We start from the raw sequence: 23,442 nt of genomic DNA on the forward strand, positions 1-23,442 counted from the left end.
AAGACCCATCTATTGTGGTAAAATGCAAAAACTGGCATTTGTAACATTAAAGTTATTCAGATCAAGGACTATATTTAAGAACCACTCAAGATTTCACTTACTTTTCAGTCTTAATTGGTGAATACTGTTATTTTCACTTTACAAATGAGGATCAGGAAATGCCCAAGGTCTCATGGTTAATAGCTGGGTGGTAAGGCTTTAAACTGAGTTCAGATTCCATATTAAATTTTTATCTTACCTCAGTAAAGGACATAGATTTGTGTAAATACATATTTGAAACATATGAACATAATTATTTCCCCGCTCTTATCTACCAGGCTCATTCATTTGCATACAATAAAGGACTGTGAAGGAGTAAAGAACTTCATTGGTATTATTACCATTTTTAGGTGTTGGGTTATACAATTAATCTATATTTTAGAACTATCATCTAGCTTATCTATCAACCATTCATTTATCTAATACATATCTGGATATATATTTATGTATAAAAGAGTAGTTTTCTGACAGAATGGTGTAACGCTAAAGTATTAATATAGATTTTCTCAAAGAAAATAAGACTCTCCACCTTCTATTTAATGTCTGAAACTGCATGGGTATAAAGGAAGGATTTTGAATCTTCTTGTAGTATGGGAAAAAAGACCTCTTACCAATTTTCCTGGAGGAAAACACTGGTATATTGGTTGTTTCTTTCTGTTTTTAAATGGCATATATCAGCATCTTATGCAATTATTTGTCAACATATAAGTGTATAAATAAAAATAACACTAAGCTCATGCGGCATGGAAACATTATAGATAGGATACCATTGTTTAAGTAGGTACAATTGATCAAGATTTTAATTAAAGTGTGAAATGCTTGCAAAACCCAAGGGAGCCTCAGCAGCCAATTTACCCAAGGTTACCCACTGTTCAGCTCCGTTTCCCGCACAACCCCACCCCTCCCTCCCTTCCCCTGCAGCCACGGCCTCTATACTGGCCCCGCCTCTCGCTCCTTTTTCTTCTAGCACTGACTGTATCAGCGCTCTGGTCTCGCCCCTCTGCGCCTGCTCAGGTTTTTCTTTCTTAAAGCCCGGTCCCCAAATGACAGCTCCGCCCTTCCCCTTAAATCCCTCGCCAGCCCCCGTTTACGCGTTCCTTACCTGAGGCTCCGCCTCTTCGCTCTAGCTCCGCCCTCCATTCGTCCATTTACCTGCAGTCCCGCCCCTCCCGGGCGGACCGATCCACCGCGAGGGCCTCTGGGAAGAGGCGGGGAACAATATGGCGGATGGCGAGGAGCCGTAAGTATCGGGGTTTTGCCGGAGCGCCGGGTTGGGCTGGGCTGTGAGAGAGCGCGGCGGTGGGCGGTCACCGCTGCCATTCGGGAGACCCCCACCTCCCGCCCCGTCCCCTCGTCCCCCATACCCTTGCGGCGTCCTCTGTGGAGCTTGATGCTGACCCTTCTTTTATTCTCTCTTTCTTTTAGGGAGAAGAAAAGAAGGAGAATAGAGGAGCTGCTGGCTGAGAAGTTAGTGCTGCCGGGAGGCCGGGGTCCTCTCCGGAGACCCCAGCCTCCCCCCCCTAGCCCCAGGCCTAGGGGACCAGCCGCAGCGGGCCCGGGGGGCTGGGAGGGGGGCACCCGGAGCAGGCCGCGCGGCCTCACCCCTGACCCCGTCCCCAGCCCCGGCCACTGGCCGGCCGCTCCCCTGCTCTGCTCCCGCAAAAGCCACCCGGTGCCCCACCTCTTCCTCCAAACTAAATTGTCAGAGCTGTGACCTTGTGGCAAGTGAACCCAATCTAAATCTAAATGGACACGAGGCCTGTTTTGGGTCCTTGGTAAATACTGAGATACCAGTACAAGCTATATAAAAAAAACTTTTTTTAAATGAACACTGAATCAGGAATTGTATTAAACTCGTCATTTTTGCAAAGTAATTGGGTCTTAAAGGAGATGTCGACTTAAGCACTTGCTCCTTCCTTCATTTACCACACAACCTGTATCAGAAGCTTAGTTTCTTGATGCCACAGATTTATATTTCTTTTCATATAACCAATCTTACGAGATTTTACTCCGCTCCCTCCGTAGGAAAGGACAAAAATACTCCTGTAGTGGATGTGTCAGTTCCCAGTAGTACTTTGGTCTTTTCCACCCCCGAATCCCCTTTGGTTGCCTTTTTAAATGCAAGAGTTCGGATTCCTTTCCCACCTTTTAGTTACCTACTTTTTTTTCCCTCCTCTTTTGGTGAAATGATGACGTTTGAGTGCTGAGTGCTTGCTATATGCCCAGAGCTGCCCCTAAGTCCTCTGTAGGATTATCCCTTTATCAATCACATAATCATCAGAAGTAGTTGCAGTCTTCGGTTGAGCTTGCTGACAGTTAAGGGGTTGCCTCAAGGTTAGGATGCACCTGGTTGTGGGATGAAACCAGGCCATGTATCAGAACCTCTTCTTTTCTTGTTATGCAATCTATATTGATCCCTTTTCTTAAAAAAGAAAAATTGATAGCACAGCTGGGCGTGGTGGCACACACCCTGTAATCCCAGCACTCAGGAAGGTGGAAGCAAGTGGATCTCTGAGTTCGAGGCCAGCCTGGTCTACAAAGTGAGTCCAGGACAGCCAAGGCTACACAGAAAAACCCTGTCTGTAAAAAAAAAACCAAAACAACAACGACAACCACAATTGATATTACTAATCTATTTGAAGGTAGAAATTGAAAGGCTACAGCAAAGTTATCACCACCAAACATGAATGAATCTGTGATTGTAAAGTGCCTGTGTTTTTTTGTTTGTTTTTTAAAGAAGGGTCCTACTTTAGTTACATGTTCTCAAAGTTTCTCAATGGTAGTGCCCATCTGTGGCATAATTGTAGCCTACATATTTTCTTTTGTGTGTTTGGTGGCAACAAATCCACCTCAGTATTGAGAGGTTTAAGAAAATACTGGGACCTCTCTGAGGAAAGAAATGTGTGAACCTTGCTTTCATGCAGTACGCTCACTCTGTAGATCGCACTTTTCCAAATGTGGGGAGCAATAGATACGTTTAGATCTAAGCACTTTAGGTCTCAAAGTCCCCCTTACTCTATGTATTTATTATTTCCCTTTCCAAATGTACGGAAGGAACAGATTATGGACATCTACAGTGAGTGTAATACCAAACATAGGGAAGCCCTTTTCTCATTGAATCAATTAGGGTTCCAGCTTAGAGCTCTGGGTGCTGAGGAAGCTGGGAACACAGTGGCTGATTTATTTCATCAAGTGGGTGCGAGTGCTTTCCCATGAAAGATGAGCCAAATCTGGAAAAATATAACCACAGTTTTCCTTTACTATAAGCTCAGTTTTCCTTTTTATTTGAGCAGGTCTGGTGTGGTTACCTTTACATTTGGGGACACCTAATAGTTATAGGCGTGGCTTTTTCATACTGATCTTTGCAGCTGAATTTACTGTGTTCTGTGCAGAATGGCTGTTGATGGTGGGTGTGGGGACACTGGAGACTGGGAAGGTCGCTGGAACCATGTAAAGAAGTTCCTCGAGCGATCTGGACCCTTCACACACCCTGATTTCGAACCAAGCACTGAAGTGAGAAACATTTATTTTTAAATAACTGCTCTAATAGTTTTACATTTCAAAAATAATAAGATGCTTCCTTTAAAATTTGCTCTTACGATACAGATAACTAATAAAATTGTTTGTGAAATTAAGTTATCTTGTGAGTACTGAATTGAGTCTTTACAACTGATTTTATGTAAATAACTAGTGATGCGTTTTTACTCTTTTCATATAAGTTTAAATTTTTTGAGAGTAGGATAAGTTGATGACTTCATATTCTGGTATGCTCAACATTCTAGTTTAAAGTGATTTCTAAGCCACATTCCCCTGTTTGTAGCCCTGCTGTAGTAAATTAATTCTAATAAGATTGTAAGGTATGCTTACTTAAGTATTGAAATTTAGTTGGAAGTCTTTATTTAGCATTGACTATAATTGCATGTTAAAAAATGTGCTTGCAATATGATAGATACATATTTTGAACTGTCTGACTTAAAGCAAATATTTGGTTAGATAAATTTGTTTCTTAGCATAGAGTAGGAGCAAAGTATTCACTATAGTGTTTTATGCCATTTTGTGTCCATGAAGAGATTTTGAAATAGAAATACTTCTCATAAAGTTGTTGTGTAAACTCTTGAATTTGGCTCAGTAGCTTGTGTGAGTAAACCCTTTCCTCCTCTAGTGTAAGAAGAGGGCATAGAACTAACTTTTTGGATAATATAGTTATACATCATATTTTCTTGTACTTTAAAAGTGTTTCTGCACAATAGCATAAGCTTGTCACTGCTGCTAAGCAATGTTGTAATTCTGCTGATCTGGGATTAAGGAAGGTGTAACTGCTCTTGTCTCGTTTTTGTTAGATGTTCAAACACTGATGTACTTTATCTTCTGGTTTTTATATCTTCTCTACTTTTTAAAAATTTTTAAAAATTGAAAAGCATAAAGAATGGGAGAAGTACTAGAGTACTGTAGGAAATATATTACCTATGAAATGTAAAAGTAGACATAACTAGGGATAGTGTTAAAGAATTTTATTTTTATTTTATGTATATGAGTGTTTTGCCTTTATGTATGCACATGCACTTCATGTGCCAAGTACCCACCAAAGTCAGAAGAGGGCATCCCTTCCTCTGGAAGGATTTCATAACTTGTAATTACATTTCTTTGTAATTTGAAATAACTAATGACAAGCCAGGTGTGTTTCTTACGGCTAATTGCCTTTTTTTGTGCCTACGTTAACAACTGTTGTGTGGTTTGTTGCCTTATTCATGGTTCCTGTGGTGATTGCCTAGATTTTAATATGCATTTCCATTCTTTACAGTCGCTCCAGTTCTTGTTAGATACATGTAAAGTTCTAGTCATTGGAGCTGGTGGCTTAGGATGTGAGCTACTGAAAAATCTGGTAATATATGTGTGTGTGTGTGTATGTGTGTGTGTGTGTATTCTCTTAGAGTTAAGTAAGTTTTTTTGCTTTTCTGCCATATGAGGAATGTCTTCATTATTTTTTTCTCTTGAATATTTATTGGGTAAGCTTAGCAGGTCAAATTCAAGACAGTAATAAAAATACATACTATTACTTTGCAACTCTAAAAGTCTTAAAGTCATTTTTCTGCTCTCTCTCTCTCTCTTTTGCTTCCTTTTTTAGCTTAATGCTAATTTCATTTCATTGAAGTAAATAACAGAATAGTTTATCTTTTAATGTGTAATTTCAAATAATTAATTCTTTTGCTTCACCAAATAACCCAGTTAGGTTGGTTTTTGTATTACTTTCTCCAAAAGGATACATTGAGGTGCAGCAAAATTAAAAGACTCCCTCATTTTTTCCCCTGAGTTACAGTGAGGTTCCTAGACTCTAATCCAGATTATTAGTTCTTTATTTAAAGTACGCTTTTTCACTGAAGCCTTGCATGACTTAAGGTGGTTGTTTTTCATGATCATATGATAGTAAGTGCCTCAGATTTGAAACAGCTGAGCCTGTAGCGAAACTACCCAGAAATGCATAGTTGTGATGTAATAGGTTTTGATGAGTTCTTATAACCATGAAGTGACTTTGCATAAGTTTCTGTCAATGTAACAGATTGAGGAAGGAGACAATTACTGTATCGCTGCAGTATACCTGGCTTCTCACCAGGTAGAAACATGGAAAATTAGAATAAGCAGATCATAGCAAGATGGAGGGCACCAATCACCTGCCGAAAGCTAAATTTACTTATTTACAACGTTTATTTTTATTTCATGTGTATGAGTATTTTGCCACATATATGTATACCACATGGGTGCCTGCTGCTCCAAGAGGTTAGGAGAGGGTGTCAGACTGAAAGTGGAGTTAGAGGCTTGTGAGCCACCATGTGGGTTCTGAGAGCTGAACCCAGGCCCTCTGCAGGAGCAGTAAGTGCTTTCAACTACTCAGCCGTCTTTCTTCATCTGACAGTTAGGTTTTAAACATCAAGACAGTCACACCGATTTTCTAGGAAACAGTAGTGTTGGTCCTGCTAAGGTTTTAAAATGAAAAACACCAACTGTTTAGTGCTTTGTTAGTTCTGTGGGAATTGTAGGTCACTGTGGTCTCTGTCTGCGGTGAACTTGAAGTTTGGGGACATAAGACATCTTGAAATCAATAGCAGTAGGTATGGAGTAGTGTGATGTTCCAAAATGACAGCTCCCTCTCAGTTACTCTAGTAGTGTGACAGCTCAAAAGTTGGAGAAAAGAAGGGTTTATGGAGTTTGGGCATTGTTTTTTGTTTGTTTGTTTGTTTGTTTTTATACTAGGCAGGTACAGGTACCTTAAAGCTTAACTGCACTTTGAAGTTGTGATTTATTTTTTAGAATTGCAGTGTATACTATTAAATGCACTGTCATTAAAGGTTAGATCTGAGGATTACTTATTTACTACATCAATGGTTCTCAACCTTTCTAAGACTGTGACTCTTTAATACAGTTCTTCATGCTGTGGGGATCCCAACCATATAATTATTGCTACTTCATAACTGTAATTCTGGTATTGTTACTAATCGTAATGTAAATATCTGATACACAAGTTGGTTTTAGGTGACTCGTGTTGAAAGGGTCATGACCCACAGCTTGAGAACCATTTAATACATTCTGCTCCTTTAAGCGCATACAGAGAATGTGGGCCTTTCACTCTATCATTTATTATTTTGTTTCTTTTAGACGTAAGTATAGAAGATAAGCATTTTTTTTCTCTTCCCTTTCACTGCCTGTTAGTCCCCTAAAGGCTCATTCTAAATAAAAGGAGAGACTCTGACATTAATGTTGCTGATTAACCAGATGGTTATTGAGCCTCCTCTTGTAAATTCCAAGCACCATTTTAGGCATTACGACTCAGAATGGAGCAATATAAGCAGGTGTTTATGGAACTCAGATTTTCATTGGGGAAAAAAAGAGAGAAGGAAGGTATGTGGAATGTCAGCTGGTAATCCATGGGTAAAGAAAGGCAGCCTGGTGGTGAGGTCGGGGGAGCAGTGTCCTAGAAGAACACTGGGGAGGAAAGGCTCTAGGCAGAGCGGGCAGCAGATGCAAAGCGGTAAGGTTGAGAGTTTTCTCTTGGCTTAAACCTGAGTGCTTGTGCAGTTTTGTTCTTTAAGAAGATTCTTGATTTTTTTTTTTTAATGCCTTGCACCACAAACTTTTGTTTTAGCCAAAGAATATAATTATGTAGAATTTATTGCTGAAAATGTATGGATTTAGGACATAGATTTTGAAAATCTATGTTATGTTTTAAAAGAAAGGAAGCTCTTGCCTAATTAGATTTCTTTTTTTTTTTTCTACAGGCATTGTCTGGTTTTAGACAGATTCATGTTATAGACATGGACACAATAGATGTTTCCAATTTAAATAGGCAGTTTTTATTTAGGTAAGTTTGATATTTTAAAAATTCTGATAAACATTTGAATATTTGTACCTTGCAATTAATTACTGAGAGTCTAACATGGATTTTACAAATAGGAAAATGTATTGAGTATTTGGGTGATGTTTGTCGTATAAGCACTTATGTGCATTTTGTATATCTTTACATTCTGACAACTTTTTAATGCATTACTGCTTTGAAACAGACTGAGATGATTGGTTGTTGATAACAAGCCACACCTTTTAATTTGTAACTAACATGGTTACAGTAATAATGATACAGAGGTAGCTAACTTGGACATGGTGCCAAGACAGTGACTCGCCATTTTATTTAAGATACTGTCTTGGTTCAGCACTCATGTCCCCTGATCCTGTAAATGTATGTACAGATCTCACTAAACCCATGCTGGAGTTCTTTTGTGTGAGGCTTACAAAAGCACAAAAATACATTTAGAAGAATCTTGGCATGCCACTGTTTCCTCTTCGAAACGGGAAGAGCCTCTGTGCAGAGTGTTTAATTGGGTTATTCAAGTCAAGGTTTCTAACTCATAGTACTTTTCTATGCAAGTAAGGACAGAATACAGTTCTTAGCACCTTATAAATAAGGAAAAAATAATTCTTTATTTAGAAGAGTAAAATTAGCCTGATAAAATGTTTCCTTTGAAATTCTAATTTCAAATAAAATAAAAATTTGATTTGCTACTCTAAGAAAAATATTTACACTGCTGGATATGAAGGATACAGAAAATAAGGATTCAGTGTCTGGGGTGTGTGTGTGACAGGACATCGTAGCGAAGCACCTGCTCTTCTGTGTGAAGAATGACTCATTTCCTTGAGGACTGTGCAGAGACAGCAGACGCTAGTCATGGGCTCCAAGAGATACTGCGTCCTTTTGTACTTAACATCTGGTTATTATCAACGAGAGATGCTTCCAGATTTTATTTTCAGCTTCTTGAAAAAGTTGATACCTTTGAAATTTATTCTTTCTTTTAAAATGTGGTTGAGGAAGCTGGGGCGAGTGGTGCATATGTGTAAGCAGCAGCCTGGGGTATGTAGTGATGCCTGCCTCAAAACAAACAAAACATAACAAATCCCACCGTGCTTTGGGGACTCTGATTGCTGCTTAAGTGGCACACCTTGGATGGATGTGATACTCAGAAGGTCCTCCTTTCCCAGGCTTAGTCTCTGCGTACATTTTACTAAGACCAGCGTATAAACACAGTGAAGTAGGAATGGTGGCTCCCACCTGTATTGCTTAGAGTTTGAGACTGTGCTGGGCAGTATAGTAAGCTCAAGACTAATCCGAGCTATAGAGTGAGATTCTGTCTCAAAAACCAAACAGCAGATTGAAGTTCTGGTTCAGGCTGTACTCCTGGAAGGCTCTACGCCTAGGGTATTTTTCTAATAGGAAGAGTCAGTGGTTGGAAGTAGTCGCTGCATGAGCTGTTATTAATGCTTTCTCCTGCAGAATGCAGACTCTGCTATTCATAGTTCATATTATCAGTTAACAAATACAATTAGACATGCTGTATTTATTTGGACTATCAGTAAGGGTTTAGTAACTATGTACATGCTCACATACAGACACACTGCATACATGTACTTTTAAGAATAATTAAAACGTGCAGTTAAAATATTTAAATATTTTTTCTAAGAATGTTATAGACTATCCTTTTTTATGTTTGGAAGCTAATTAGGTAGACAATCTAAATTTTTATATTATGAATGACAATTTAAAATAATGTTTTCTATAGGCCTAAAGATGTTGGAAGATCCAAGGCTGAAGTTGCTGCAGAATTCCTAAATGACAGAGTTCCTAACTGCAACGTGGTCCCGTATCCTTTTCAACACAAAGAGTACTTCTTTAAACCCCCCTGACTATAAAAGATGCTTAGTAGAGAATCAGCAGTGTGACCCTTTTCTACTGAGGAAATGCATATCATTTCTGTTGTAGCCCAGCCTTCCCTTTATGGTTATGTTCATAGTTTTGGCTTTGAATTTTAAATTAATTATTTAGCTGATGTCATTATCTGCTTCTGTTTTAGTTTTAGTAATAATTAAACATTTCTACTAGGTGCATCTTTACCTACTCCTTATATCTTAGACAAAAATTTACTCACAGTGGATCACACATGTAATTTGTAAAGCAGTAAAATCAGGGGATAGAATAGATCATCTTTGGGTCCTAAGGCTTGAAGAACACTTAAGCCACATTGAAATTAATAGCTGTGCTCTGAGAGAGACTGCTGTGGTACTAAAAGGACAGGCTATACACTGGAGAAAATTTAAAAAGTAGCTGGCAGCGAAGCCGTCTAGAATTCAGTTATCCCTGGCTATCTGTGGGAGACTGATCCCCAGATCCTCTCAGGGAATCCAGATCTACTAATGGTGCGAAAGGGTACCCTCCTAGAGATGTGGCTCACTGGTAGTGCACTTACCCGACATGTGTGAAGCCCTGGGTTCAACCCCCAGTATTATGAAATAAATACTTAAAATGTGTAGTGTTTCTATATCAGCTATCCACAACTGGATATTTATACAGTCTGATATTTTAAATACCTTTTAATTATTTATAATACTATGATGTAAATGCTATAAAATAGTTATCATATTATGTTATTTGGGACTAGTAAAAAGATAAAACCTGCTTATGTTCGCTACTGCTGGTTTTTCTTTCATAATGTATTTCTGACCCAGGGATGGTTGAATCTATGCCTAGAGCACCTTCAGATGTGGAAGCTTGAGTGTTTATTAAAGAATTTCTGAAACTTAGCAGTAAAAAAGCAAGTCCATTTAAAAAAAATGGATGGAAAAAAATGGATAAAATTTGCAAAGAGATAGTTCACTCAAGAGACAGATGACAGAAAGGTCATGAAAGGCGCTAGTCATCAAGTAAGACTGCAAAGACCCCCACTGATGCTGGAGTTTAAGGCCAGCCTGAATAACTAGTGAGATCCTGTGTCAAAACTGAAAAAGCTTGGGGATATAGCTCAGTTGTAGAGTGCTTGCCTAGCCTGTATGGGGCACTAAAGAATACCAAGAAAAAATGCTTCAAAAAGATATTTCATACCCTTTAAAGTAGTAGAAGTAGTAATATCTAGTGCTGGAAGAAATAACAGAAAAATGTGGTTACTTATTAGGATAAAAAAGTTGAAAAATACATTTAACTGTGTTACCCAGTTGGTTCAATTGGGGCATTTTAATGATATTACTACATATGTCCTAAAAATTCAGTACACCATTGCTCACCCCAACTTTATTTGTAGAAGCCCCAGACTGGAGATAACTAGACCCTGCCTCAGTAGGTGAGCTGTTAAACTGTAGTACTCCCATGCCACAGAACACCGCTAAACAGTAAAAGAGCAACTCAAGAAACACCTGGGATGGAGCTCATGGGCATTTGAGGAAATTGCCAGTCTTGTGAAGTGATATACACAGGATTCCATTCATATACTGTTCTTAAAATGAAACATTTAGGAAGATGGAGAACAGATTAGAACTCAGCAAAGAATAGGCATACGTTGGGGGTTGGCATAGATGTACATTGAGAGATTTTAGCCAGATGCCATGGCTCATGGCTTAATTCTAGTCCTGGGAGGTAAAGGCAGGGCACTGCTCCAGGTTGAAGATCAGCCTGGTCTACACAGTGAGTCCCAGGCCAGTCAGGTTATACAGTGAGACTCTCAGAAAAAGCTGGGCTTCCAAGATAGCTCATTGGTTAACGGTTCTTACTGTCTAGCCTGGGACCTGATTCCCAGGACCCCCCTGTTGCAGGGAGAGAATGAGTCTCCAAAGTGTGCCATGACACACACCCTTTATTCACAAATATAAAGAAGGGAGAGGTGACTGGAGAGATGGCTCAGAGTTTAAGAGTACTGTTTGCTCTTCCAAAGGTCCCGAGTTCAATTCCCAGCAACCACATGGTGGCTCATGACCATCTGTGATGAGATCTGGTGGGCAGGCGCACATGCGGGCAGAATACTGTATAAATAATAAATACATTTTTTTTTAAATGACTGCCTTTACAGCTTCTGGTGAGTATGTTGTATAGAAGTAAATATGCCTAAAAATGGAAATATGGTCCCTTTATAAGGAAACAATTAAAAGGGAGGATATTTACGGTCTGTCTAGCACTGCTGTGGAGACCTGGGAAACTTGCTTCTTGGTTTCTAGGCTGCCACTCCTCCCCTGCTTCCTTTGTTTCTTTTTCACCTAGTTCTCAGTGTGCCTTAGGTTCCTGCTTGTCCATCATTCAAAGGGAATAGACGTCCGAAGGGTGAGGGTTAGAAATGATCTGATGGTTTTTTTTTTTTTTAAATACCTTCCTTTGTGGGTAGGAGTCTAGAGTAAACATATTGTGTGTTGTCCCTCTTTGTGTTGTTGTTGAAAAAAAAAAGGTGCATTGTTTAGTATCATCTTATTAAAAGTTCTTTTATTAGAAAACTTAAGCATATTTTGTGCCCACTTGTGCTTTTTTGTTTTTTGAGACAGGGTCTCTCTGTGTAGCCCTGGTTATCCTGGAATTTCCCATGTAGACCAGACTCTCAAGTGTTGAGATTAAGCCGTGCGGTACTCGTGCTAGTCGCTTACTCATTCTCACTGCTGACACAGTGGGGACCCATGTGCCTGCAAGTGCGCTGTGACGACCAGTGTTGGTGACTGGCTGAAAAAGAGACCACAGCTGAATTTTACAAGAGGTAGAAAAATTGCACACTTTACCCTGAGGCCCCAAGCCCCTTCAACCCAACAAGGCCAGCTGTGCTCACATCTTTGAAAGCTGTTGCGATTCTCTGTATTGTCTTTATATAAGGCTGACAGTGATTCTTGACATTTTTTGCTAGTCTATTAATTTCTTAGTAAAAATATTTTTTCCACACAATATATTTTGACTATATTTCCCCCTCTCTCACCTCTTAGGTCCTTCCCATTTCTCTACCCACCCAACTTTATATTCTTTTTCTCTCTTAAAAACAAAAACAAAAACCCAAAGCCTGAGAAACACTCCCCGACTAAAACACAAATCAAACAAGCAAAAGACTAGTAATGCAAAAAAATGCCCAAGTAAAGCAAAATGAAGCAAGAAGTTCACGAAAATATCTCAACTCTTTAATTTTTTTATACATTTATTTTGTGTGTGTGAGTGCGCGTTTGTGTGTGTGTGTGTGTGTGTGTGTGTGTGTGTGTGTGTGTGTGTGTTTGAGTGTTTGTAGGGGGAAAGGAGAGAGACAAGAGACAGATCTGCCTTCACTTGTGGACTGTGGCATATACATAATGCGCAAAATAAGGAAAATAACTTAAACATTTTTGTCAGAAAATAGGGTTGTGTTCATTTTAGCAGCTTTCTTGAATTCCACATTGATTACTTATTGTTTTAGATAAACACAATTTGTTTTTATGCCATTATTAAAGAAGTTTGAGACTTAGCATCTTAGGCTCCTTGACTTGGATTCAGACATTTCAACAAGATTCAAGATTTTAACGACACTTTCTACCGACGTAAGTTCTTGAAATTAAATTCTCATTAATTCTTTTATTATTATGTATACAGGGCTCTGCCTGCATGTACACCGGCAGGCCAGCAGAGGGCATCAGATCTTATTATAGATGGTTGTGAGCCACCATGTGGTTGCTGGGAATTGAACTCAGGACCTCTGGGAGAACAGTCAGTGCTCTTAACCTCTCAGCCATCTCTCCAGCCCATTAATTCTTATAGTTTGTTTTGTTTAGCTCTGCTCTGTGTGCATGGCTGTCTTTAGTAGTTGGTTTCTCTGTTGCATTTTTGAATAAGTTTGTTGAATAACTGAGATACCACAGTACTGGTTTTTAGTAGATACACTATCTGCTCACTTGAGTAAGAATTACTGAAGAATTAGGAGGGTGGGAAGATTGTAATAAAATTAGGTTGTTTTTTTTTTTACAAAGTAAGATTTGTGTAACTGCCTTTATTTATATTGATAAACTGTGTTCAAAACAGTTTTAGAGTCACATCAAACTTGGATGGAAAGTAGAGAGCAAAGATGCATGGGAAATTGTGTTTTCTGTCCTGTCTCACAGCCTTGTTGGTATTCCAAGTTACTTGGGATACTTGGGACTGAAGAGAGACTCGGATGCAGAGAAGCCTTGAAAAAGCAGGGCAGTCAGTCTCAGAAGCATATTTACTGACTGTTAACAAAAGTTCTTTTTAGAGTGAGGCCACACACCAGAGCCCCTGATCTAATCTGTGTGTTTCTTCAAGGAACATAGGACCTCTGCAGTCTCGGTCTCTATTGTACACTTTTTGCCTTCGAAGGTATTGGGACTAAGATCACACGAAATCCGTAATGCTCCTTCAGAAAACAGTCACTACTTAGCACAAGGGAGGCCTAAGTACATCTAAAAGCAATTGTTCCATTCTAATGTGTATACCAGATACAGTAACTACTAAATTCCCACTGCAAGCCTTTCTTACTAGCCAGGGTCCACATGCACTGATAAATGGATACAGTCGGTAGGCTGGTGCTTGGGAGGACTGAGGAGAGACATCAGGGTGCAGGGAAGCCTTGAAAAAGCACCGTACATAGGCATGTTTGTACACACTAGACTTAGAGGACTAGGAACGCTGAGGCAAGAGGACAGAGAATTTGAGACCAGACCAGACTACATAGTGAGACTATATAAAAAACTAAATGCGGATTTTATTTCCTCATAGAATTTCATATTATTGTATGTGGCCTGGACTCCATCATAGCCAGAAGATGGATCAATGGAATGCTGGTAAACACTTCAGTGTTGGTTCTCTAGAGACCTTTCCTATTGCTTTCAACATAGTCCAAATCAGAATTGTCATCTTTTTGTAAAATCAACGTTTTTTTTTAATTGTAAATTAAGTAGCTGTATACCGCCGTTATTGCCCTCATTGGTGTTCAGTGAGAATGTGTTTGTTCACTGTTAGGAAATAATTCCTCCATTCTGATACATTGTTGCTGAGTCCCAAACTGACTTGTAGGATTTGTTGGGAGTATCCGGTTGCTGCTTTTTTTTTTTTTCAATTTCCCATTCACTCTTTAAAACCATTTAAAACATTTCCCTAGATATCTCTTCTAAACTATGAAGATGGTGTGTTGGATCCAAGCTCCATTGTCCCGTTGATAGATGGGGGCACTGAAGGCTTTAAAGGGAATGCCCGAGTGATTTTGCCGGGAATGACTGCCTGTATTGAGTGCACCCTGGAACTTTACCCACCCCAGGTAATCAGGAAAGCACCTGCAGTTTCCTTAGTATCTTGGGTTGTAATGAGTGTTGATTGTTATGTCTAGTTAGTATTTAGGGTTTGTAATTGAGGATAAACATATTTAAAATATGCTAAAGGCATAGGCTAGTATTTACCATAAGGAAGACATGAGGTCAAACTTACGCACTTCAGCATCAGAACAAAAGCGAAATTTAAAACAAAATTTGCTAAGAAGATTAAAATATGACAGCCTACTGTTTCTAAGACACTGCATATCAGGTCTTATGTTTTAATGGTTTCATACTAATTGTTTATTTTAATTATATATGTGTATATGTGTAAGTATGTAGGTATGCGAGTGCAGTGTCCCTAGACGTCAGAGGTCACTGCAGCTGGAGTTACAGGCTAGTATGGACTGTCTAATGTGGGTGCTGGGAACCAAACTCAGGTTTTCTGAAAGAGAAGTAAATACTCTTAAACCACTGAGTCATCTTTCCAGCTTCTTAATTTTTTAATTTAAGAGAAATTACGAAGTTGCAATAAATTATATTCTGTGTTTTTCCCAATATACCTGCCCTTAGTGTTAAACTTTATCTTAAGATAAAATGTATATACATAAGATTCAGACCTTTTTGGAGTCTTAGGACATATATTTCATGAATAAGGGAGATCTGCTGGAATTATTTCATAGAACACAAATACTAGAAAAAGGCTGGTGAGATGGCTCAGCAGATTAAGGCTGAGTTCAGTCCTAGGACCAGCATGGCAGAGCTGAAACTTCTCTTCTGACCTTCACATGTACACTGTAGCATGTACTCTCTCGTATGCATGCAAAACAGGGCTAATAAAAGATTGGTAAATAGGATTAAGAACGATCTTTCCAAAGATAGGCCTCCTTAATCTATATAATTGTTTTAAAGAATAGTTGTGAATTTGATCTATAAATAGTAGCTCTGAGTATTAACTTACAATTGGTTTAATTCTCTGCTTTTGTGTTGGTTTGTATTATACCTTCACATTAAGTACATGTAAAAGTAAGTCATTCACATTTCAGAATTTATTTAGTACTTTTCTTTTCGTTGCCGGTAGAACTTGAGTGTATATGCTCTAAAAATGTAGGACAAATATGTCTGTCTTTATAGGTAGCTCAACCTAAAGAGACTCTGATGGCCTCTTATTAGTACAGAAGTTAGTATAGAATTATTACAGAAGTTTTAGTTATAGTGTTTGGCTTATATTAGTCAAGAGCTGAGATTAATTCTGTGAACTAAACCAGAACTGGAAGTTGCACTTGATAATAACTCATCATGTAAATTTTACTAAGAAAGACAAACTGTGTGGTTTTAGGTCAATTTCCCCATGTGTACCATCGCATCCATGCCCAGGCTCCCAGAACACTGTATTGAGTATGTAAGGATGTTGCAGTGGCCCAAAGAGCAGCCTTTTGGAGGTAAGTTAACAATCTAGATTTAGAAAGTGCCAAGAGCCACCCTGTTAAGGGAGCTAGGCATGTGGGCTATCTAGGAGGTGATCCGGTATCCAAAAGGTCTGTACCAAGATGCACTCCCAAAACTGCTTCCAGCCTCTGACATGCTGTCAGCAGCCATTGATTAGGGGAAGTCCAGTAGGCATGAGAAATCTCTGGAGGAGATCCAGTATTTGCAAGGTCTGTATCGTGATGTACCCCGAATTTCTTCGAACCTCTGACTACCCGGTCAATTGTGCACTGCTGCATCTCTCTAAAAGCTGGCATTAGAGCCCGGTATGGTGGTGCATGCCTTTAATCCCAGCACCCAGGGAGGCAGAGACAGGTGGATCACTGTGAGTCTAAGGCCAGCTTGGTCTACAATGTGAGTCCAAGACAGCGAGGACTACATTGATGGCCAGCCTGGTCTACAAAGCGAGTCCAGGACAGCCAAGATTACACAGAGAAACCCTGTCTCGGAAAACCAAAAAGAAAAAAAAATCTGACATTGGTGTGAACTACTTTCTGGGTATTGACCAGTTCTGATTTAGCAAACTTCCAGCAGGATCTTGTTTGAGGATACTGTTTGTTGTTCAGATGAATTAATCCCTGGTTATGGAATTCCTGATTTGATTCAAATAGTTTTAAAAGTTAAGTTGTTATAGATCTTCTAAAACAATTTTAGAGATTTTATGGCAGCAATAAATACCTTTGTGGACCTCCAGATGCCTCACTAGGGACAGCCTTGTGACAGATTTGTGGCTGCTTCAGATAAGCCTCCACTCCAGATGGCACCAGGAATCCTGGTATTTCACCATAAATATAGGCAAGTTGGTTTAAACTTCCCATAATCCCAAGTTGGAATGAAGCTATCTTGAGATGTCTGAATTTACTCTGTTCCTTAACAGAAAAAAAATATTGTCCTGAACTTATTATGACCTAAGAGATAGTTGGATAATGTATAATTAGGTCAGTCCTAGTTGATAAGTTGTATATTCTTGTAAGTTTCAGACCCTATTAACCTTAGACCCTGTCAACCTTCGTCATTCTGAACTCACTATGAACTTATGTAATGAATACATAGATAAGAAATGTTTACCTTTAAAACATGTAACCTGTTGTATTTTAGAATTCATCTGTTTTTATGATTAAATGTCCTCTTTTGACTATGACGTAATTCCCTTTTCTTAGAAGTATAAGTACGGTCATCAACAATAAACATTGAAATTGTGAAGCCCTACTTCAGTTGAAGATGTCTAATTTCACCCACCTTTTCTCTTGAATGTATGTGTTGAGATTGGGAAACCTGACTTCAGTTGAAGTCGAGATGCCTAATTTCATCCACTTTTTCTCTTGAATGTGTGTGTGTGTGTGAGTGGTTTATTTTCTATCCCTCTCTTATTTCTTATTTCCCTGTAGATTCACAAATAGGTTAGCAGGCTCAGGGCTTTATCAGCCTTTTAGGATTAACAGGTCTAAGTTTACACTAGCTTACTGGAGATCTCCACAAAGAGGAGATCAAAGAGCCTCCTTTTACGACCAGAACCTGCTCCCTCCCTCCCCCCTGCAGTCTCTAGCCAGAAGCCACTTTTATAGCCTGAGCCATAGGAAAATTATGGTTAGTTTAAGTTCTCCTCCTTGGCCACAGTATAGCCAGTCCCTAGAGCAGAAACCTTGGGCTCCTTTTCTTCTTCCTTCTTTCAATCCTGATAGTTGTCTGAGCCATCAGCTCTGGCGACCCAAGAGATGAAGTGAACTGGAAGGGCATCTGCATCCAGCCCCAGAGACCCCACCCTGGACCGCTTCAGAGCCGCAGCTGGGCATTAACCAGAAAGTATTTTATATTTCACTGAGTTTGACACTTCATTTAAAAGTTGCCTTGTGGTTATGTCTGTCTGTCTCCCCTACAACAGATGGCGTTCCATTAGATGGAGATGACCCTAAACATATTCAGTGGATTTTTCAAAAATCTGTAGAGAGAGCATCACAATATAATATTAGAGGTGTCACCTATCGACTCACTCAAGGTGAGTTAGTGAATTATCATGATGGTGGGATTGGTGGAGAATGCTCTATGGCAGTGAATTTCAACCTGTGGGTCATGGCCCCTTTGGAGTTCAATCCCTGTGCCTAAGATCTACATATCAAATGTTTACATTGCAGTTCATAACAGTAGCAAAATTACAGCTGTGAAGTAGCAGCGAAAATAATTTTGTGGTTGGGGGTCACCACAATCTGAGAAGCTGTATTAAAGGTGGCAGCATTAGGAAGGCTGAGAGCCACTGCTCTGTGGGGAGAATGCTTGATAAGTGATGAGAGATGGCTGTGCATCTGAAGTGTAATTAAGGAACTATGGGAGCAGTGGGTTTCCAGTTGTTCCAAAGATGGAGGAAGCTAACTTAGCAGAATATATACTACTCAGCTAGTGGGGATTGAATGGTATCACTGATCATATTTCTGTACAGTTGAAAGAGCTCTTATCTTCAAAGTCTTAACTGTTCATTTCATCTTTCAAAGAAGAAGAGTTTATTCCCTCTTGGGAGCAGTCAAAAGACTGCTAGACAGTTACTCTATATTTTGAGCAGAAATTTGTGCCTGCCGAAGACAAAAGAGGGGATTAGATCCCCCGGGACTGGAGTTATAGAAAGATGTGAGCTGCATATGGGTGTTGGGAACTGAACAGAAGTCTTCTGGAAGGGCAGTAAGTGCTCTTAGCTATGAGCCATCTCTCCAACTCCTAATGACCCCTTTTAATGACTAGTTTCTAACTTTGAGCATAGTGATCACATTCTCTCCATATTTTAAATCTTTACCACTTTAAAAAAATATTTATTTATCATGTATACAGTGTTCTGCTTGTGTATATGCTTGCACACCAGAAGAGAACACCCGATCTCAGTTTAGATGGTAATAAGCCACCATGTGGATGCTGGGAATTGAACTCAGGACCTTTGGAAGAGCAGCTAGTGCTCTGAGCCATCTCTACAGTCATATAAGTTTTTGCCATTCTTAAATCTTCCTGATTCCTTAATCCTTCGGTATGGCACAGGCTTCGAGTCTTGGCAGTCTTCTCTGGCTAGAGTCCAGTTATCCATCCTTCTTAGATCTCCTAAGCCAGAGTACAGCATTCTACAGTTAGACTCAACTCTGATGAAGCATACAGTCTTAAAGAAGAGCTGATGTTTTACTATCATTTGTTGTTTGCACTGATGCTCTGTTCCCATGCGTTGGCATTTTGTGAATGGAAGAACTTGAACCAAGTGTATCATCATTACCATTAGCAAGTTCCTACACTTGGTAGGAATAATGTTGTGGATATGATATTTAGTGTCTCAGCCTTGCTTTTGCTATCTTTAGAACAAGGATGTTGTGACTAGCATCACTATGTTAGGAACATTAAATCATATTTAGTATTCACACTATACCTAGAGTACTAGGAAACACTGTTGTTATTGTATTACTGCTTTGCCATTATGTAAAACTACAAAGACTTTACTTCAATACTGTTGCTTAAGATCTTTAACACAGTACATGAAAGATAATAGTTCATGTTTAAGCTTTTCTGTTTGTTTGTTTGTTTTGAGATAACATCTTTGCGAGCTTCCCAATGCTAGGAATAGACACACATCGCCTTGCCTGGCCATGCCTAATTTTGTTTCTTGATTTAAAAGCCTGAAAAGTCAGATTTCATGAAATGGCATTTAACCATCAGACTATAAGTGATTTAATTACACTTTAACTAAAGGTAACTATTTTTTAAATGGAGCTGGAGAGATGTCTTAGCTGTGTGCATATTATCCACAACGACTTCTAACTCCAGCTCCAGGGAATGGGACAAATCTGGACTCTGAGGGCACCTACAAATGCATGTAGTGTGTACACACACACACACACACACACACACACACACACACACACACACCCCTATACATAATTGAAAATAAAATAAATCTTGCAAAAAAGAAATGACCATATTTTATTTGGTAAAAATTTTCAGGGGTAGTAAAACGAATCATTCCTGCAGTAGCTTCTACAAATGCAGTCATTGCAGGTAAGGAAAAAAAAAAACTTTCAGTTTTACTTTTTGCTTTGATTTTGACTTAATAAAATTGACAGTTCTGTAATTACTTGTGTTCTAGGAATTAGATAGTTTCTTGCGTGAGTTACCTAAACCAAATAGGCCACTGTTTCCTCTTGTGTCATTATGTCTTACAAGACATTATGTCTCTTAGACAAAGTGCTCACAGTAAAGGGACATTTTAGTATGTCTTTTTACTCATAGGTTTGGCTTTTCATTGATCTGATGAAGACTTTGGAAAAGGTGTATTACTTGGATTATGAAAACAAATAGAAAACTTGTTCCTTCTTATGTTTTTAAAATATATATTTTGAAATCCATTTCCATAGAAATTATAATTTTATCTTATTGCTGGCTTTCAAATTATCTATTTTTACTGAGTTAAAATGCCTTTATTTTTTTCTCTAGCTGTGTGTGCCACTGAGGTTTTTAAGATAGCCACAAGGTAATGAGTTTTATTTTTAACAAGTGTGTAAGTCCATATTATAGCCTTGCTCGATTAAATAAGCACGAACATTTTGTCATTACAGTGCGTACATTCCCCTTAACAACTACCTGGTGTTCAATGATGTAGACGGACTGTACACATACACATTTGAAGCAGAGAGGAAGGTCAGTAGCGTCAAGTAAAGAAAGTGATTCTCACCATGCAGCCTTTGCTTTTATATTATTAAGATTTTGAAGATAAGTATTCATTCTCTGAGCTACTAAAGCTAATAATATGTACCTTTGTTGGATATCTTCAATAAATGAAGCAAAATTATTTACAGCAAATGACCTATTACAAAAACAAGCTTTAAGGCAAAAAATATTTACATAGGAAATATGCATGATAATGAAAAAAATCTATTTCTATAACCTTGTTTAAAAAAAGAGCGACATTGGTTTGTGTGCCTCTAAATTACTCTTTTATGTTTGTAGGAAAACTGTCCCGCATGTAGCCAGCTGCCTCAAAACATTCAGTTTTCCCCATCCGCTAAACTACAAGAGGTTTTAGACTATCTAACCAATAGTGCTTCTCTGTAAGTGGTGAATATATTTCATTGTAAAAACCAATTTTTAAACTTTAAAACAAAACAGCAAGAACTATTTCTTTAGATAAATGATGTTTGCTACTTTTTTTAGGCAAATGAAGTCTCCAGCTATCACAGCCACATTAGAAGGAAAAAACAGGACACTTTACTTACAGGTGAGTAATATTCATCTTTTAATTTTTTTTAAAAAGAAAATTTATCATTTTTTCTTAATGTGCTATACATTAAAATAATGTTGTTTTTCAGTCAGTAACATCTATTGAAGAACGAACAAGGCCCAATCTTTCTAAGACGTTAAAAGGTATTTTTAAGTAAATGTTTATATTAATAGTTTTCTTTTTTAGTAAATGTCTGTTTATTCCCCCCCCACTCTCTGTGTGTGTGTGGTATGTATCTGTCTCTTGTCTGAATATTGCTAGTACTAGGGATCCTAAGCATAACTTGCCTTGACTTGTTGGCAGGCAGGTACCTTTTCACTGTGCTGTATCTTCAGCCCTTAGTGGTTAGAGATAGGATGCCTTGTGTCGCTTTAGCTGGCCTTCAACTTGTTTGTAGCCTAGGCTGGCTTTAAACTTAGATGTGCTATTAATTAAATATGACCAAATCAAAATTACTTATATCTATAAAAATAACAGAATCAAGCTGGGTGTGGTGGTGCATGCCTGTAATCCCAGCACTTGGGGGGCAGAGGCAGGTGGATCACTGTGAGTTTGAGGCCAGAGTGGTCTACAAAGCTAGTATAGGACAGCCAAGGCTACACAGAGAAACACTGCCTTGAAAAAAAAAAAAAAAGAATTGAATCGATGACTCTTTTAATAGGAAAAAAAAATGAGAACTCCAAGAAATCAAATTTTATCTTTCTTAAAGGGAATTGGATTTTGAGACATCTGAACTATAAAGCTACAGTCTGTATATATGTATGTATTATTCTTTTTGCTGAGATACTTATTTATTTTTGCTTGGGCTAATGATAGTCTTTTCTATTTTAGAACTAGGACTCGTTGATGGACAAGAACTGGCTGTTGCTGATGTCACTACACCACAGACTGTACTATTCAAACTTCATTTTACTTAAGGAAAATAAATCTTCACATATTAGAAAATTCATAGAACTAATATACTTTATAAATGCTAAGGAATTTAATTGAAGAGCTGGGAAGAGGAGGCAGAGGGGAACACCCAAAAAAGGAAATTTAATTGATGTCATTTTTAGCATTAGTGTTGCTAGAATTTGACTTTTATATACATATATATAAAACAAATGACTCTTTTTTAACTTTATAAGTTTCTCTTAAAGACTGAACTTTGGGGTTGGGCTAGTAAGCATTTTCATTAGTAATATGAAAAGCAATGCCTGGAGAGAAAGATTATGAACAAATGTTTGCTTCTTTAAAGCAGGACAAACACTGTCTTTTGTGTGAGCTTGTTATTATGGTCAAAGAATGTATTCCTCAGCTTGCATTCAAGCATCAACATGTATAGAAATGTATCCTTGAATGGAAATGAGGAATTATGTTTTAAGAACATTAAATATTTACAACCTGACATCTAGAGTATATCAAACATAGGCTGTCTCTTCATTGCTGCCCATGTAATTGTGGCTATCCAAATGTGTATTAATTATTGCAGAGTTTAACTTGTCCATAATAATTTGTAAACAGTATTACAGATTAATACCTGTGCATGAAAATAGAAAGCTTTTCATGTATATTTGCAATGCCACAGAGGACAGTATGCACAGACTTAAACCAAGATGTGGCTGTTCAAAGAAATTAATGTTTAAACAGTTATCATTGATGCTTTTGCACTATTTATTAATAAAATTGTACATTGTCTACTTTTTATTGAAATTTTAAGTATGTTAATAATAGGAAATACTTCTATAGTGATGCAGGAATAATTTTTAAATGTTTAACAGTTATTATTACCATACTTTTATTGCACCTGTGTTAAACTTTTAAAATTTTGCTGTAGTGATTTCTGTAGTACAGGCTTCCTGCTAGGTTAACTTGCAGTAACATGGTAAATGAAGTAGAATGACTGTATTTTTATAGTAGAGTCTCTCCCCTAACATGCTGTTTTTCCTTCAAAAATACTAATATCAAAATGGAAGACAAATAGTAAAAAATGCAGTTATAAAGCCAGGCTTGGTGGCGCATGCCTATAATCCCAGCACTTGGGAGGCAAAGGCAGGCGGATCTCTGTCTTGGTCTACAAAGTGAGTCCAAGAAAGAGAAACCCCATCTCCGGGAGAAAAATACAGTTATAA

At 38.3% G+C, this 23,442-nt stretch overlaps 1 protein-coding gene across 2 annotated transcripts; it reads left to right on the forward strand.

Moving 5' to 3' along the window:
• Positions 1-1,151: 1,151 nt before the first annotated feature.
• On the forward strand, positions 1,152-23,010 carry UBA3 (ubiquitin like modifier activating enzyme 3). Of its 2 annotated transcripts, XM_084765754.1 has the most exons (18): positions 1,167-1,279; positions 1,465-1,506; positions 3,432-3,552; positions 4,841-4,921; positions 7,311-7,393; positions 9,141-9,221; positions 12,839-12,882; positions 14,075-14,139; positions 14,457-14,612; positions 15,944-16,046; positions 17,975-18,088; positions 20,059-20,112; positions 20,548-20,584; positions 20,670-20,751; positions 21,061-21,161; positions 21,265-21,328; positions 21,420-21,474; positions 22,163-23,010. In XM_084765754.1, exons 1-18 carry the CDS (start codon positions 1,260-1,262, stop codon positions 22,246-22,248), a joined length of 1,389 nt encoding a protein of 462 aa, XP_084621880.1. In that variant the 5' UTR covers positions 1,167-1,259; the 3' UTR covers positions 22,249-23,010. The 2 variants fall into 2 exon arrangements, with proteins under 2 accessions (XP_084621881.1, XP_084621880.1); XM_084765755.1 differs by lacking the exon at positions 1,465-1,506 and having other exon boundaries at positions 1,152-1,279.
• Positions 23,011-23,442: the final 432 nt, after the last annotated feature.

Source organism: Acomys minous, assembly GCF_964271855.1.
Source record: "Acomys minous genome assembly, chromosome: 17".
NCBI classification, from domain to species: domain Eukaryota; kingdom Metazoa; phylum Chordata; class Mammalia; order Rodentia; family Muridae; genus Acomys; species Acomys minous.